The 15,545-nt window shown below is 36.5% G+C and overlaps 2 protein-coding genes across 6 annotated transcripts; one reads left to right on the top strand and one right to left on the bottom strand.

Annotated features, from left to right (window-relative positions):
- The first annotated feature begins 291 nt into the window (after positions 1-291).
- On the top strand, positions 292-3,701 carry LOC140759491 (la-related protein 6C). Its single transcript, XM_073096071.1, has 10 exons — positions 292-787; positions 1,607-1,688; positions 1,870-1,964; positions 2,094-2,165; positions 2,246-2,325; positions 2,417-2,498; positions 2,637-2,684; positions 2,793-2,861; positions 3,036-3,161; positions 3,263-3,701. The coding sequence occupies exons 1-10, from the start codon at positions 470-472 to the stop codon at positions 3,539-3,541; spliced, it is 1,251 nt and encodes a 416-aa protein (XP_072952172.1). The 5' UTR covers positions 292-469; the 3' UTR covers positions 3,542-3,701.
- A 3,734-nt stretch (positions 3,702-7,435) lies between these two features.
- On the bottom strand, positions 7,436-12,982 carry LOC140758594 (cytochrome P450 716B1-like). Of its 5 annotated transcripts, none has more exons than XM_073094808.1 (5): positions 12,668-12,756; positions 9,693-10,213; positions 8,887-9,313; positions 8,024-8,211; positions 7,438-7,933 (listed from the first exon to the last, which is right to left on the bottom strand). In XM_073094808.1, exons 2-5 carry the CDS (start codon positions 10,185-10,187, stop codon positions 7,613-7,615), a joined length of 1,431 nt encoding a protein of 476 aa, XP_072950909.1. In that variant the 5' UTR covers positions 10,188-10,213; positions 12,668-12,756; the 3' UTR covers positions 7,438-7,612. The 5 variants fall into 5 exon arrangements, with proteins under 5 accessions (XP_072950911.1, XP_072950909.1, XP_072950906.1 ...); XM_073094805.1 differs by having other exon boundaries at positions 7,439-7,933; positions 9,693-10,312; positions 12,668-12,808; XM_073094809.1 differs by having other exon boundaries at positions 7,439-7,933; positions 9,693-10,110; positions 12,668-12,808.
- Between the last annotated feature and the right edge of the window lie 2,563 nt (positions 12,983-15,545).

Raw genomic sequence — 15,545 nt, 5'->3', positions numbered from 1 at the left:
GACCTGCACAGGATCAAATGGAATTCTATTTGTTATTATGACTTTGCATCTAATAAAACTTGTAACCTTTTTGTCTAATAAAATTAATAATACTTGAAAAATGTGGGTGGCATGGAATGAATCTTCTACAGGAGAATCCAGAATATAATCCGCGGAAGAAGGGTATTTTGGGAATTTAGGGAAAATATGACTTTGTGAATGCGTCTGGGATCAGAGACCCCAGTTCTTGGTCAACGTGCTCTCCTCCAACGGTCGAATTGGCGCGAAAGCTGGAGTCAAGTGAGAGGGAAAACAGTTAGCAAGAAACATTCTCACCACACAAGACAAGAGAAAGAAGTGGACAAAGAGAGAGAGAGAGAGAGAGAGAGAGAGAGAGAAAGAACAGAGAAATAGATACATAGAGTTGGATAGCGGAGAAATTCTAATAGAGTTAGTGAAGGAGGGGAAGAAGAGAGAGAGAGAGAGAGAGATGTCTCAAGAGAACAAAGAAGGAGAAGTTAAGGGAACAAATAAGGAAACAGAGGCTAATGGGTCTGCAGCTAGGTTTACATTCAATGTCGATGCACCAGAATTCGTGCCGAGATCCGTTTGCCAGACGCCACCGATGTCAATGTCGGGGTACTACTACCCATACCTCCAGTTTCCGGGGAACAGCGGAGTTGGGGTTGGGTCAGATTGGATTTACGTTGCGGAGTGTGAGCCGATTTGTTTCTTGCCTGATTTCCATGCCAAGGTCCCTGGTCAGTTCAAGAGCAATGCAGATGTCATTCAGAAGATTGTCAAGCAGGTTTGGCTTCAGAAATGTAGTTTCTTGCAGTAATTAGATTCATAATTTTTGAGTCTACACACTCTTATCATGCTTGAAAGGTGGTTGTCATAATGCTTACAAGATTAAGGGGTCGAACTAAGTTCCTCACTATGAAGATGAAATCATATATCGATATGTTACAGTATCTTTGAAATTTTTAACAATTAACATTCATACACTCCACATTAATTGGTTCATAAGGTGTGGTTAGTGTAGAAGTCTGAACACGATCAGTGTTCTGGTTTTATTATCAACTAACGTTTTGATACTTCTCAATATCTTGGTATACAGGAAAGCTTCAAGTTGAAATCGATACTATTTACTTTCTGCTTACTGGAAGGAATTTTTAGCTCAACCCTGAAACGCAATATTTGGTTATTGGCATATCCACAACATTCTTATTTTCCACTTTTTAGATGAAATTATGAGTCAGCATTCTGCAACAAAAATGCCATTGGGATTTCTTGGAGATGACTTAATTGCTATAGTGTACATACCTTTTGATGATAATTTCTGATATATTTAGATCCACCATGTACTCTTGCTTTTATACTGGTACCTTCGTGTTTGCAAATGGTACATGAAAATGGAAATGGTGAATGTCCTTAAATTTCTTATAATTATATATATTTCTGGATCAAAGAATAGCTAGATGTACCTCTTCTCTTGTTTCTTTTGCTATTTATTAATTCTTTTTGTCATAGGAAGTGTAGCAAGTATAAGTCAGTTGCTCTTCTTCAGCCTTGTTCTTTTCTAGCTTTTGTTTTAGCATGGCATAATATGCATCTTGTTTTTCAGGTTGAATATCAATTCAGTGACACAAACTTGCTTGCAAGTGATTTTCTAACCAAGATTATGAACAAAGAGCCTGAAGGTTATGGTAAGGGAATAATTTGAACAAACTTAAGAATGCATCGACATGCAGATCCTTGACATGCATCTTTAGGATTAAGAAAGCATGTCTTGTTTGAGAAAAGTGATGATTTTCTTTTCAGATACATAGCAAATATAAAAGATGCTATAGCTTCTCTTACAGTCCAACATATGATGTTTTTCTACAGTACCAATGTCTGTAATCGCATCCTGGAAGAAGATAAAGTCCTTTGGTGTTAGCAATCATATGCTTATTAAGGCACTCCGAACTTCCACAAAACTTGTAAGCAACCTCTATATTTGTTATCATTTAGTAGGACAGTCAAGTTATTCACTTATCTGTGGTGAGAGCTCTACAATGTGTAGCTTCAATGTCTGTTGAAATGTGCAGTTAATTCTTGTCCTACTGCAGGTTGTCAGTGATGATGGCAAGAAGGTGAGGCGCAAGCAGCCCTTTACTGAGCGAGAAAAAGAGGAACTTCAGGTTCTTAACCGAGAAATCATACTTTGCCATCTCAAATACTATCATCTTTATTATCTTCTAAAATTTTTTGCCACTTGCAGTCTCGAACAGTCATAGTAGAAAATCTTCCTGAGGATTACTCTCGGCAAAATCTGGAAAAAATATTTTGTACCGTTGGGAGGTTAATAACCATTTATAAATTTGTCTCTGCCCTCTACACAGATCAAACTTGTACTGTGGTATTAAGCAATGATCTGTTGTCCATTGAACAGCGTGAAGAACATCCGGATATGCCATCCACAGGAACCAAATTCTGCAAGGTCTTCAAAAGGTGATGTGCCAATAAGCAACAAGGTACAGTTCTTTCTGAATTTAATCTTTTACCTTTAATTACATAATTTAATGTTGGTCTGAAAAAATGTAGTGTATAATTGTAACTGTCAGCATATGCACTAACTGCTTCATTTTTTTCATAACTTAATACTCTCGAAGTTGCACGCATTTGTTGAGTATGAGACATCAGAACAAGCTGATAAGGCTGTAAGTCAACTATTTGAAACTAAAGAAAGTTAATTGTTCTGTCTGATTTTTTTTTAATCTTTCTGATTATTCTAATTGCACATAACTTGTGAATCTATTATCGAGTAGGTTGAGAAGCTAAATGATGAAAGGAATTGGCGAAAAGGTCTTCGTGTTCGCACAATGGTTAGACGCACGGTAGGTTGATAAAAGACCGCTCAGCCGATCTTTGACTTATCCTGCTTAGAGTTGTAAACATCCTTTTGCATAGAACGAGTTAGGAAACTGTTCCATTCAATACATCACTACTATTTTGTAGGCAATAATTCATCAATCTTCTGATAGTGAACTTTCTGAATTCTTGTGTTACAGCCAAGATCAGTCATAAGAAACAAAAGACTTGATTTTGACCATTTTGATATGGTCTCTGACGATGATCAATCACCTTCCTCGCCAGCAGTAGGCTACAGCAAATTCGAACAACTACTTCAGCAAAACGTATGTAATGTATCATAATCTTTACTACCTCCCTCTTATGGTAGAATCATTTCGACTTGCTCGCAATATCTAAACAGATATCATTGAACATGTGTTGATAGATGGAAGATAACCAGAGTGGCGCAAAGAAGGGTTGGGGACGGGGTCGTGCAAAGCCCCATGGACTAATTCAGAATTGCAACGGGCGTGGTATACTGTCCCATTCTCCACAATCAGGAAACCTGGGAATGTCTGAAAATTTCAGCAACAAACAACTCCACCAGGGTCCAAGAATGCCTGATGGAACGCGTGGATTTACCATGGGCCGCGGAAAGCAATCACCCTCACTCCTAGGATGCTCACAGATACCTTCAAGTGGCCTTGCTCCATTTCAACTATGAACATTAGTACTCAGTGCCATTAAGGAGAGAGGTCCTCACTAACTATAGTTCATTTCTTTTGCAAGTATGGATTTTTTTTTTCGCAGTGGTTTCTCAATCACTTGATGTATTCTACAATTTGTCTTATTAGAAAAACTGTATTTAGATTACTACATTAAGTTTGCAGATATAATAAATAAATCAGTTCATCTGTGCTAATGTTGCTTTGCAACATGCTTCATTTGTCTCTTTGGCTTGATCTTATCTTGCATATATTTCTCCTTCAATAACTTCTTTTTGTGTTCTTTTTCAAAAGAATAGATTACGGAATTGTTGGTCCTGAGAAGTTGCATGAGTCTTACTGAATCAGAATTATATATGACCCTGTAGAAGCTAAGGCTTTCTATGTGCAGGAATTAAGCTTGATAAGCATGACATAATGTATTGCCAACTATATATACTCATCAACTTTATTGCAGTAAGTAGTTAAGCTTCAACTTCTTGGCCTATTCCAGATTAAAATCACATTATACATTTATTCATGATTTATTTATTTTCATTCCATGAATTCAGGATGAGAATACTCAGAATTTGATCATTCAAAATATATCATACATAGACTAGCTTCCAGTATCATGATGAAGACAAAAGAGCCAATCAACCAAGACACAAATGCAATCATAAGCTTATCAAATCTAGGATAGATAGTTACAAAGTTGTGGATAAAACCTAATCACCTGAAACTTTAGCCTTGTAAGTCTCATTGAATAAAGCCAATGTGTTGGAAATCCAATGTAGCCTCACTTGTCTTAACTTGCCCACCTCAACCTATAAAAGAACCACTGCAAAGTTAGGACTCCATGCATTCCCTCCACTTCTCAGTTCAAATGTAAGCAGAGGGTGTGCACTACCATGGCCATAGCCGCTGGCCGTGAGTGCGGGCGCTTAGGATCTGTCACGACCCAAAATAGGAATCATGACCGGCCATGCATCTCAATATGCTTGAGATGCACGAAGCCTTAATAATACTCTCTATGTGTACGATGACAAAATAAATAAATAAAATGAGAAAATGCTTTATTAAATTTTATTACTAATTGCAATAAAAATAAAAACAATGTTAATGTTTTTGAGTCTCTAAACTAAATAAATAAAAACTTCTAATCTAAAGCACAAAATCTAAAAGAGCGAAAAGGTAAATGGGTGAATCCTAAGTGGAGGTGGAATCCGGGTACATCTCGCTCAGTCGCCCCGCTGACTATTACCTGAAATAAATAAACAAATACAAAAAAAATAATAGAAACCATAAGCCAACAACTATAGCTCAGTGAGTGGAATCCACTCGAAAACCAAATAAATTTTAAATCATATTAATGTTGAATAAATTAAACTAAAAGTAACAATATCCACCACAATATGCAATAGGTATGCTCTCTAAATAATAACAATGATAACAATAGAGAAATGTCACAACTTGTAACCTCGCACGTTTTCAACATATTAACATCTTTTTGATATTTATACTGGCATATGTCTCAATGGGTCTAAACCCTATGGATCCACATCAACTAGAAGTCACCTCGAGATGACGCTCAGGACTTTTCTTCATAGCTGATCCGGTTAGGGTCATCAGAGGGTATCACCCTGTGATTAACACACCATGTATTTTCCTCTAACCGTTGAGAGAAATTAGAGTCACCTAGGAATTTTTCTCATTCATCCTAGGGCTGTTCCCTAACCCCGCCAGAGTCACCTAAGAAAGTCACCGCAGTGATCTAATTTAGGACTTTCCCCTGGACTTCCAGATAGACTTGAGTCACCACGAAAAATCGCAAACGATTTATACCGGGACTGTTCTTTAAGTCGTATCAATACTAGTCTCATTTTTCTTTTCACAAATTTCAATATTTGCACGAAGTATGGTGATGCACTGAATATAATAATTAAATGCACACAGAAAATAAAACAATTAAATTTTCGCACGTACGGATGAAATAAATAGATTTGCACACAGAATTTGCAACAATTTAATTTTTACACATAAGGGTGAAATAAATAATTTGCACACAGAAAATTTACATGGTCTGACAAAAATACGAAATACAATAAAATAAACATGTGAGTGAACCCACTCACCTGAGTCTAGGCAAGACAATCGAAATCTCAAATCTCTAGCTCACGTACTAAAAATCACCACCTTAAATAATAAATAACAATAATATTTTTTTAATTAAAACAAATATAAAAATCTTTCTATAATTTTAACCCAAAAGTAATTAATTTGGGCTAAAATAAGCCCAAATCAGTTGGGCTAGGCTGTAGTTGGCCCGCAGCCCACCCAACCCGACCCGAATCCAAACACTAAAAAGGAGAAGATCAGACTCGGGTTGCCCGAGTCTATCTTCTCCAAGCCGAAGGGAGAGAGAGAAAAAAAGAGAGAGGAAGGGTGAGTCCATCGACGACCGCCGCCGTCGGCGGTCGCTAGCCAACTCTAAGCTCCCCCCCTCACAATCATGGCCACAGCAACCACACAAGGTGGAGGAGAAGGAGTTGCCGACGACGACGACCACAGCCAACTCACAGTCGACAGTGATTAGAGCCACAAGGGCTCTCCCAGAAGGCAACCGTGGTGCCAATGGCTTGGAGCCCTTGAGCACTAGCATCAACAACCCGAAGCCCCCGGCCGGTGTGAGTTGCCGGCGAAACCGACATCCCACAAAAATAGGTATTCTATGAAACTTTAATTAAAATTCATGGGTGGGAGAGGGCTTACCAACGAGTCGCGTGGTGGTCTCCGATGGCTCCGGCGGTGCTCCGGCGGGCCGATCCCACAGCGACGACTCCGACGGTGAGAAAGAAGAAAGCGAAAGAGGGGAGGAAGAAGAGAGAGAAGAGGGTTAAGATGGTTAAGCAAAACTTAGGGTGTTAATTTATAGATTAGAAGAGAAATCTAGACCTAATCCGATCCGGATGAGGCGTGATTTCTCTCTCTCTGCGCCTCGTTGCGTGCTGGAGAGGGAGAGGGGAGGGGCTGCACCTGCAGAGCACGTGCACCCTCCTCTCTCAACCCCTATTTTTTATTATTATTATTTTTTATTTCTAGTTCTAACAGGATCATCCGCCCTGGGGGGTTCATGGAGGTCCACCGGAAGCCTTGGGCAGTGTACGAGATCATGGCACGGAAAGCAAGGGACTCGGGCATGGGTCCCTTCAGGACCGCAGCTGGTTCTCCAGGCCAACACATTGCTGAACACCAGCGATGTGTTCTACGTCATCCCAAATTGCACATTGTCACGCTTGTTGCAGGAATCAAAGAGCCTCAATTATTGATCACTGGCTTCCAGTTGTAATAAATGGTCAAATGCATTGAAATAATCCTTTACTCCATATATATATGAACTTGTCATTTGGTGATTGAAATCAGTCTGATTTATACTTGGACTAAAATTCTCTAAATCTTCAGCAGTAGAACAAATTAAGTTAATATAAGAGAAATAAAAATGTTCAAACCATCAGATCCGTTATTATAAACAGGAGGATCATAGGATGTATTGAGAGTATTAAAGTAGTATACCAGATCTGTCATCATTCCAGAAGCAATTGCTAAGAGCAAAAGATATCATATCACTGAAGGAGAAAAGAAATTACTTCCAAGAAAGAAATGTAAGTTTATATTCTGCTACAATTTATATGTTGGTTTTTCTTATAAAATTTTAGGTTCTTAGGTATCCAGATGTGATATTCTTGGCCCAACAAGAATAGAAACAGAACTTTACACTCAATTCACAATATTAAATACAAATGTTACAAAAAAAATGCCAACACTGTGAGTCAACTAATCAATTGATCTAAAGGAGGTATACCCTTGTCAAAAAAAGAATCCCATTCTTCTACTGCCAAGGGGGGAAAAAAAAGATTATTCAGCTATTATAGGATTCAAGAACTTTTCCATGAGTACACATATTGGAATAAAATACTTCTCATTGTCATTCGTAGAAGGATAGTTAAACAAACGCTGATAGCATAATTCTACATAATAATTTTGCATCATAATATAATACAGACTCTTCTTTTGTTGATGCAAAAATAATATCACACATGAGCTTTTGCATGACATTTCTTAAGTTCAAGTTCAATAGGAAGTCCATGCATAGGTGACGGCATTGGATCCCTCTTAAAGGTATCATCTTTGCAACACAATTTCCATTTGAACTGTGAGACAAGATAGTACATCATCACCAATGTCTCTATCCTTGCAAACTCAATTCCAGGACATAATCTTGGGCCCCCTCCAAACGCCACAAAACAATATGGTGGAATTGAAGACTGGTTCTCGAATCGTGCAGGATCAAACTTTCTTGGTTCGTGGAAATTTTTTGCATCCAATTGTGTTACGCTTGATCCCCAAAAGACCTAGATTATTGTATCAAAATAACAAAATTGTAAACTTGAGATTCAGTTTCAGTAATTAAAGTTTCAGGTATTTCAAATTTTCAATCTTACTTGCCAGCCTTTTGGTATGGAGTACCCTTCAAACTCAAGATCTTTGAGAGCTTTTCTGAAGCTACCAAACACAGGAGGAATCATCCTCAGTGTCTCCATTGCGACGCACCATGTATACTTCATCTTAGCCAGATCATCCCAAGTTAGAGCATCTCCTAAAGCCTTATTCTTGGCAATCTCTTCTTGTTCTAAAAGTCATGACAAATTAGTAATGAGTTATTTGTTTCAAAGAATTAGGAATTGTGAGGTACATGGACTCGAGAAGAAAGATGAGGTGTGAGAGTATTTGAGATGCAAAAGATGGTAATGGTTCTTCAGAAGAAGGGTTCCTGTAAAATACTTAGAACAGCTGTTTTCAAATATGTTTGCTGAAAAAATAATATGCAATGATGCAATCATTCCTGACTCATTTTTCTATGATGATCTTTTAGTACAAATAGCATACTTGCCTAGAGGATGACTCAATTTTAAGTAAATTTATTGTTCTTATTTTTTCTGGATGAATATTAATTGCACTGATATCTAGAGATCAATTACTGGAATTTTCTTTTTATGTTCCATTCATGATAGTATTTTCTAGATGGAAACTTAGTACAGAACTATATGGAAGAATTCTTTTTGTTATATTGATGATCACTACTACTTGATATTATTTAGGAGATTCTTATTTTATTAATTTGTGGCTCTTATACCAAGCATTAAATTCAGTATCAGCAGACACATCTCTGTACTTAGTTAGATTTTTGTTTCATGTTAATATACTAAGCTGATCAGCTCAAGAAAGAACTAAAGAAAATTAAAAATAAAAAAAATAAAAAAAAGCTAACTAGATTACAGTAAATTACATAAAATCTGCTGCTTACCATGAATAATTCCCGCAAGTGTATCTGGATCATTAGCAAGGTGGCGGATCATGAATGTGATAAGAACGGATGATGTGTCATGGCCGGCAATTAGGACAAGCCTGGCATTGTCTACAATCTCCTCCTCAGTTAATGCTCCACCTAAACTACACAAATAAGTGATGAGGTCTTTATCAGAAGAGCAGAGACCTTGCTCTAGCTTGGCCTTCTTCTCTCTAATAATTCCGGTGAGCACCTTCCGCACCCTAGAGCTCGCCCTCAGGCTCTTATTGAAGGCGGTAAACGGTAAGTTCACCGGAATTGCCCACATTCCGGCTACCATCTCGTCGAAGTCCTTATCTAGACCTTCCCTAACTTCTCCTCTCTCTAGCCCAAATATGAGGGAGCATATGATGTCAAATGTGAGACTCTTCATTAGAGGCAATACCTGTGTATATTACAAAGATTGGATATTAGATCATAACATTGATCTTTGAGTTGCAGTGCAAATTCTTAATGATAGATATTAACTTGGAGTATTGTCTGCTTAAATTTTTATGAAGATCTATCACCAGATGGAAAGCAAAATAAATGACTGGTATGAAGTCTCAAAAAGAAGAGATGAAAGCCATGCACATTGTAATTGTTAATAAAAAAATAAATATAAGAGAAATGCAACAAACTATGAACATGCTACGAGACTGTAAAATTCTGAAATGATACATATACTTATTCTTCTAATAGTATATGCATGCCATGAATTCTCTTATCAAATGGTAGGCTGGCAATAGCTTGTATAAACTTAAATGAACATGAGATACACATACCATGACAGTCTGCCGCCCGGTCCAATTCATCTTTATATGATGCCTGACTTCATTATCGATCTTTCCAACGTACTTCTTTAGCATTTCAGGCTTCAGAAATTGTGCGACAGCACCTCGCACTCTTTTATGATCCTCTCCTACTAACTCTAACATATTTCTCCTCCCAAGTATACTTGTAATTGATCTTGGTTGCTGAAGGGCTAATGCCTCATTGAAAAATATGAACTTGTTGGCCATCGGTCCAGTCAGAAAGATCGTCGGGGTCCCAAAAAGAGACAGTTTCGATATCGGCCCGTACTTTTTGATCTTTTCCTCTAGCCATTGCTCGCCAATGTTGTTGCGCATGGCACGGAGAAGGCCAAGGCTGTGGCCGATGAGAGGGAGGCCCAGAGATCCAGGAGGGAGCTTGTGAAATGATCTGGTGGTAGATTTGGTGAGAAGATGGAAGATGGGGAGCAAGGCAAGGAGAAGAACTAAGAAGATGATTGTAGTCATCGTTTTTGTTCAGGATGGAGTGAAGCCTATGATTGGAGGTAGTTATAAACAGGTAAAGATATATTGATATATATGTTCTGATAGCAAATGAGGATCTAAGAAGTTTTGGAAACCAGAGATACCTACTGAGAAAAGACAATAAATCAGTTGGCTTTGAATTATAGTATAATGTATTCACTTAAAATGATTGAGAGAAAATTACAAGTAAACACTACAGTTTCACTATATTATAAAGCCACTTATTTACCAAAAGAATATCAAGTAACACCTTGAGTTAAGATTAATTTAATAATTACCTATGGGATGTAATAAAAAGTAGAATATTTTATCCATTTCAAATGATAATTTTTATATACCTTAAATTACTTTACACTTCTCTAATATGAGCTTTGAAACTACGTAAACAATAGTTTTGGATTTGTAGATATAATGGGATTCAGTGTATGAATGTGATCATATTTTGTTGGAGATTAAGTATCGACCCCTCATATAAATTTTTTTACAAAAATGAATGTGCCACACTTTCAATCTCAAGAAGTCAACAGTAGCCATTGCTTTCCAGTAAGGAAATTAAAGAAGTTCAAGGAATTTAAGCAATTCAAATAGGATTTGAAGAATTTAAACTTAATAGACATGGTCCGAGCAAATAGGGGGTGAACGGACTAGGCCGGGTTCAAGTCGAGTTGGGTATTAGACACTTTAACTCGAGTCGGTTCAATAGACTTTCTGATTAGGTCAAACTTTAGCCTATTTTATTGGGTTGGAGAAGGATGAGCTTCAGACTCAATTATGAAACTTTTTTTTTTACTAGAATTAGAGAACAATTTTATTTAATATGATTATAGATGTAGCATAATGCTGTATAAGTTTACCAATAACTCAATAACAATATTTTATTGGGTATTAGACACTTTAACTTGAGTCAGTTCAATAGATTTCAGACCCACAGGCTTTTTGAGCACCAATAACTCAAAATTTCTTCAATTATGAAACAATTTTTTTCTAATACGATTGTAGATGTAGCATAATGCTGTATAAGTTTACCAGTTACTTTATCTTTCTAATGTTTGTTTAAATGATAATACAGGGGTAAAGTGTTTATTTCGCATAGGTTCAATTAGGACACCAAATAGTGACACGAAGTTCTGGACCTGCGGTCTTGATCATGTAGTTAGATCTAAAACCCAATTGCCATGTAGATTAGATAAGATTCAATTGAGTCTAATTCAGAAAATTTCGATGTTATGACTCACATAGATTAGCTACGATTTAATTAGAACACTATTTGGGTCAATTAGATGGTCTGATTGAACACAAGGGCTAGTTTTACCCGAGTTAGGTTCATAGACCTAAATTAATCACTTGACCCTAGATTAGTTGTAAGTAGGGGTGAAAACGGGTCGGAGTTATCTAAATTAGTTGTAAGTAGGGTGAAAACGGGTCGGATTAACTCCGACCCAATCGTTATCCGACCTAGCTCGGATTCGATACGGATTCAGAAATGGGTAAAAGTTTAAAAAGAAAAATCAGATACGGTCTCGGATATGGATCGGATATATTTTTTCTATTTAGATGCGGATATTGGATATCCGTTTATCCATATATTTTTTTGAATGATTTATAATTTTTAGTTTACTTATTTAAATAGTAAATATTAATATTGTTATTAATAATACGTTATATATTATATATAGAGATTAATTTCTCTAATTTTACATATTTGACATACAAAAAATATATTTGTTGTAAAAATCTTAATATTTTTGTGTTAATTATATCTAAATAAAATATTATAATTTATTTAAAATTTAATTAATATCCATTTAAGATTTGATCTTCTATTCGAAAATTATTCGTATCCATTTAGTTAGAATAAGATTTTAAATCTTGTTATCCGAATTTATATCGAAACTAAAATATGGATCCAACTATTAATTGAGCACTATCCTATCCATTTTCTGACTTAGCTGTAAGCCATTCTTTTCTTCAAATCTCTAAAGAAAGAGAGACAAGAATATAACAATCTTTCCGCAACTCTGGTTGGGATATAGCTCACACCGTCTCTCTCGAAGGGAGCCCGACGAGAACGGAGTATAGCTGCCGACAGTCACTGCCGCCGAGAGGCCAGGCGCAGGAGGTGAAGGGAAGCCGATCGGGGCGACTGGCGACGATTAGAGCGTCGTCCATGGCCGGCGGCCATGGCGGTAGCCGATCTCCCAAACGGAGCCACGAGGGCTCAACTAGAGGGCATCGACACATTACTCTCATGGAGAGAAGAACGACTAGCTAGTTAGGCGGCGGCGATGGCCAGAACCATGCCGAGACGACTACTCATAGCATGAGGTCTTCCACACGATTACCCAAAATTAATTACTAGTCGGCGGAACCTCGCTGACGAAGCCGAAGGTATAACCACAAGGTTATACAATTGCATACTCAAATAAACTGAAATTAACTTCCGGAGGTGGAGGAGGACTCACCAGCGAGTTGAAGAGTGATCTTCGCTTGCTCCGGCGACGCTCCGACAGTCCGAAACTGACAACGCTACTTTGGCGAGACAGAAAGGCGATGAAGAAGAAGAATAAAGAGGCGACGAGACTCCCCGAGAAGAGACGACCTGGAGGGTTCTTATGGGGGATTGTCAATCGGATTAACCCCGATATCTCTCCGGCGAAATGCTGGGAAAAACGCGCTAAATCCGTCTCCGATAAGGATGAGGAAGAAGAACAGTGGCGAGCGTGCGCCAAATTTCTTTTTTCTGGGTTAAATACACTGTACATAAATACGGTTATTAAATCAGTCAATATACTAAAAATATAAAAAATTAAATTCCTCTATTTTTATTTTTTATAGATAAAGATATTTTTATACTTTAAAAAAATATCAAATCACTCTTTATACTAGTTTTTCTATGTAATTTAATGGGGTGTGTCTAAAGAATTTTAAAAATTAAATGTCAAGTTAAATTCCCTCCATTTTAAAGTTCTAATTTTTTAACGCGCTCTATTAATTTTGATAGAAAAATATCGTAAATACAGTGGCTAATTTGAGATTTTTTAAAGTACTGAAAGTAAAATATATTTAATCTTCTTTTTGATTATATTTATTGATACTATTTTGTCCATAGGCATATGTTTCTAGATATATAATCCGATCCGTAACGATTTTGAACTCGATGAAGTATGTAACTTTCTCGAGAATCTGCGAACAATCAATTCAACGGATCCTCCTGAATTTTGGATATGTTGTTGCTCTTAGAGATAGCTTTCCAACGAATCTAAGATCATGAGATTTAAACGATTAGATCTCAAGATATTGACCAAACAATGACCGAGGTCAATTAGATCCTAGTTTGATAGCTAGATAGATGCTAGAAGCCGACCAAAGACTTAGACGGTGAAAGAAGGGAGGAAGGAGAGGGTGTCTAGAGACAAGTAAAGAATGAGATAAAGGCCAAAGCCAATTCAATTATCCAAGATTCTTCTCCAATAAAGATTTCCTTTATATATTTATAAAGGCTCACCCTAGGGACTCATCAACTAAGTCAAACGACTCTAACAAATCCTAACAAACCAACAACAAAGTTAAAACCTTAACAAACTAACTATATCAGTCTTCTTTATCTTTTCGGATTAACCTTTCATTTCCTTATCTTCTCAAGCTTTCATTTTGTCAGATCCTGAATTTGAAGAAGTTATGAATATCAAAATTGTAGATCTGGAAGTTGGCGACCTAATTCAACTAGTTTGATATTATTTGGATTTGTATAGAATATTCTGCAAATATTTTCCCAAAACTACACAGAGGTAGATTTAGCTAATTAAATAAAATCCTAACCTGCTAAGACTCTAACTAAACCAAATAATCAAATAAGATCATTAGCCTCAACCTATTGAGCCTAATCTCCATTTGATGTGATTCAATCTGATTCGGTTCTCATCATATTTGTTGGCAATATAAGTCTAACTATACATGTTTAACTAGGATACAATTCAATTTTCACTATTCAATTTTTTACTTCTTTTAAAATTATATACATACTATGTCGTATGGATATTTTATATATTTTTAGAGTTAATATTTGTATCTCTAATAGAATATTCCTATTTTGATATTGTTTTGTTAGAAATTGTTGGTTTAAATTATCAAATAATATCGGATGAAAATTATAATAGAACAAAGGTATTAGGGTAAAGAACACTCAAAGATGAGTTTTAACCATAAAATTATTAAAAGATAGAATTTTATTTAAATTTTCCCTACATAAAAATAATATTCGGTTAGATTATGAGCCTAGTCCTTTCAATATATATGTTAGACAATTGAGTCAATCCTCTTAATATAGTTAGTCGGAACAGAGTCAAATTATATGCATATAATACTATAATAAAAAATCTACTAAATATCAACTTTAATATCCAGAGGAGGAATCAAACCAATAATTGTTAGAGAAGTAGCACTTCAGAATGAAGGAGGATACGAATACTATATATTGTTAATTTTCATGTTCATGGAACATACTACCTCAAAGTATGGCATATACTTCAACTATTCATGCTAAATTTATCATCAACCATGAGCAGATGCAAAACTTAATTCTTAGGCTCAAGCTCAATTGGAAGTCCCTGTGGAGGTGATGCTAGTGGACCTTGCTGAAAGATATTTCCCCTGCAACATAGCTTCCATTTGAATTGTGTGACAAGCTAGTGCATCATCATCAAACCCTAACCCTTGCAAACTCATTTCTTGGATACACTCTTCGCCTTGCCCCAAATGTCAAGCCTTGTTTGCTTTGAGTTTAGAAACCTCTTCTGAATTGGTTCAAGAACTCCTGAACTGGTTCAGTAATCAAACATTGTTTTATCTTTTGTATATCTAATCAAGTTTATTCTTTAAAAAAATTAAAACTAAAAAAATAAGACTAACTAATCGAGTTCGAGGCTTAGTCTCAAATAAAGCCAAAAGAATATGTCGGAACCAAAGACTCGAATCGCACACGATTAAATTTCTTCGGTTCACGAAAGATTTGCGCATCAAGTGTGTTGAGCTTTGTGTCCCAGAACACTTAAAAACATAAGAAGAACACATTATCAAACTTTTTAAAGATAGAAAGAGACATTACACTAGAAATTATTTGAATTTAGTAACCAGTACTCTTTCAAGTGTTGAGCCCTTACTTGCCACTCTTCTGATATTCGGTTTCCCTCAAATTCGACATCTCTAACAACTTCCCTAAAGCTACTACCAATAGTGGAGGAATCATTCTCAATGTCTCCATGGCATGCATACTTCATGTTAGCAAGCTTAGATCATCCCAGGTTAGGACATAACCTGAGGCCTTACTCTTAGCAATCTCTT

The sequence above is a fragment of the Typha angustifolia genome, chromosome 4 (assembly GCF_048772165.1).
Source record: "Typha angustifolia cultivar Huaian chromosome 4, ASM4877216v1, whole genome shotgun sequence".
NCBI classification, from domain to species: domain Eukaryota; kingdom Viridiplantae; phylum Streptophyta; class Magnoliopsida; order Poales; family Typhaceae; genus Typha; species Typha angustifolia.
This window is presented reverse-complemented; position numbering and strand designations above follow the sequence as displayed.

Excerpts from the sequence above, each read along its gene's own strand:
- LOC140759491 (XM_073096071.1), top strand. The coding sequence starts at position 470 with ATGTCTCAAGAGAACAAAGAAGGAGAAGTTAAGGGAACAAATAAGGAA. Across the intron at positions 2,326-2,416 it reads ATATTTTGTACCGTTGGGAG|CGTGAAGAACATCCGGATAT; the intron begins GTTAATAACCAT and ends TCCATTGAACAG. Across the intron at positions 2,499-2,636 it reads ATGTGCCAATAAGCAACAAG|TTGCACGCATTTGTTGAGTA; the intron begins GTACAGTTCTTT and ends ATACTCTCGAAG.
- LOC140758594 (XM_073094805.1), bottom strand. The coding sequence starts at position 10,187 with ATGACTACAATCATCTTCTTAGTTCTTCTCCTTGCCTTGCTCCCCATC. Across the intron at positions 9,314-9,692 it reads CCGGGCGGCAGACTGTCATG|GTATTGCCTCTAATGAAGAG; the intron begins GTATGTGTATCT and ends TAATATACACAG. Across the intron at positions 8,212-8,886 it reads ACTTGCGGGAATTATTCATG|AACAAGAAGAGATTGCCAAG; the intron begins GTAAGCAGCAGA and ends CATGACTTTTAG.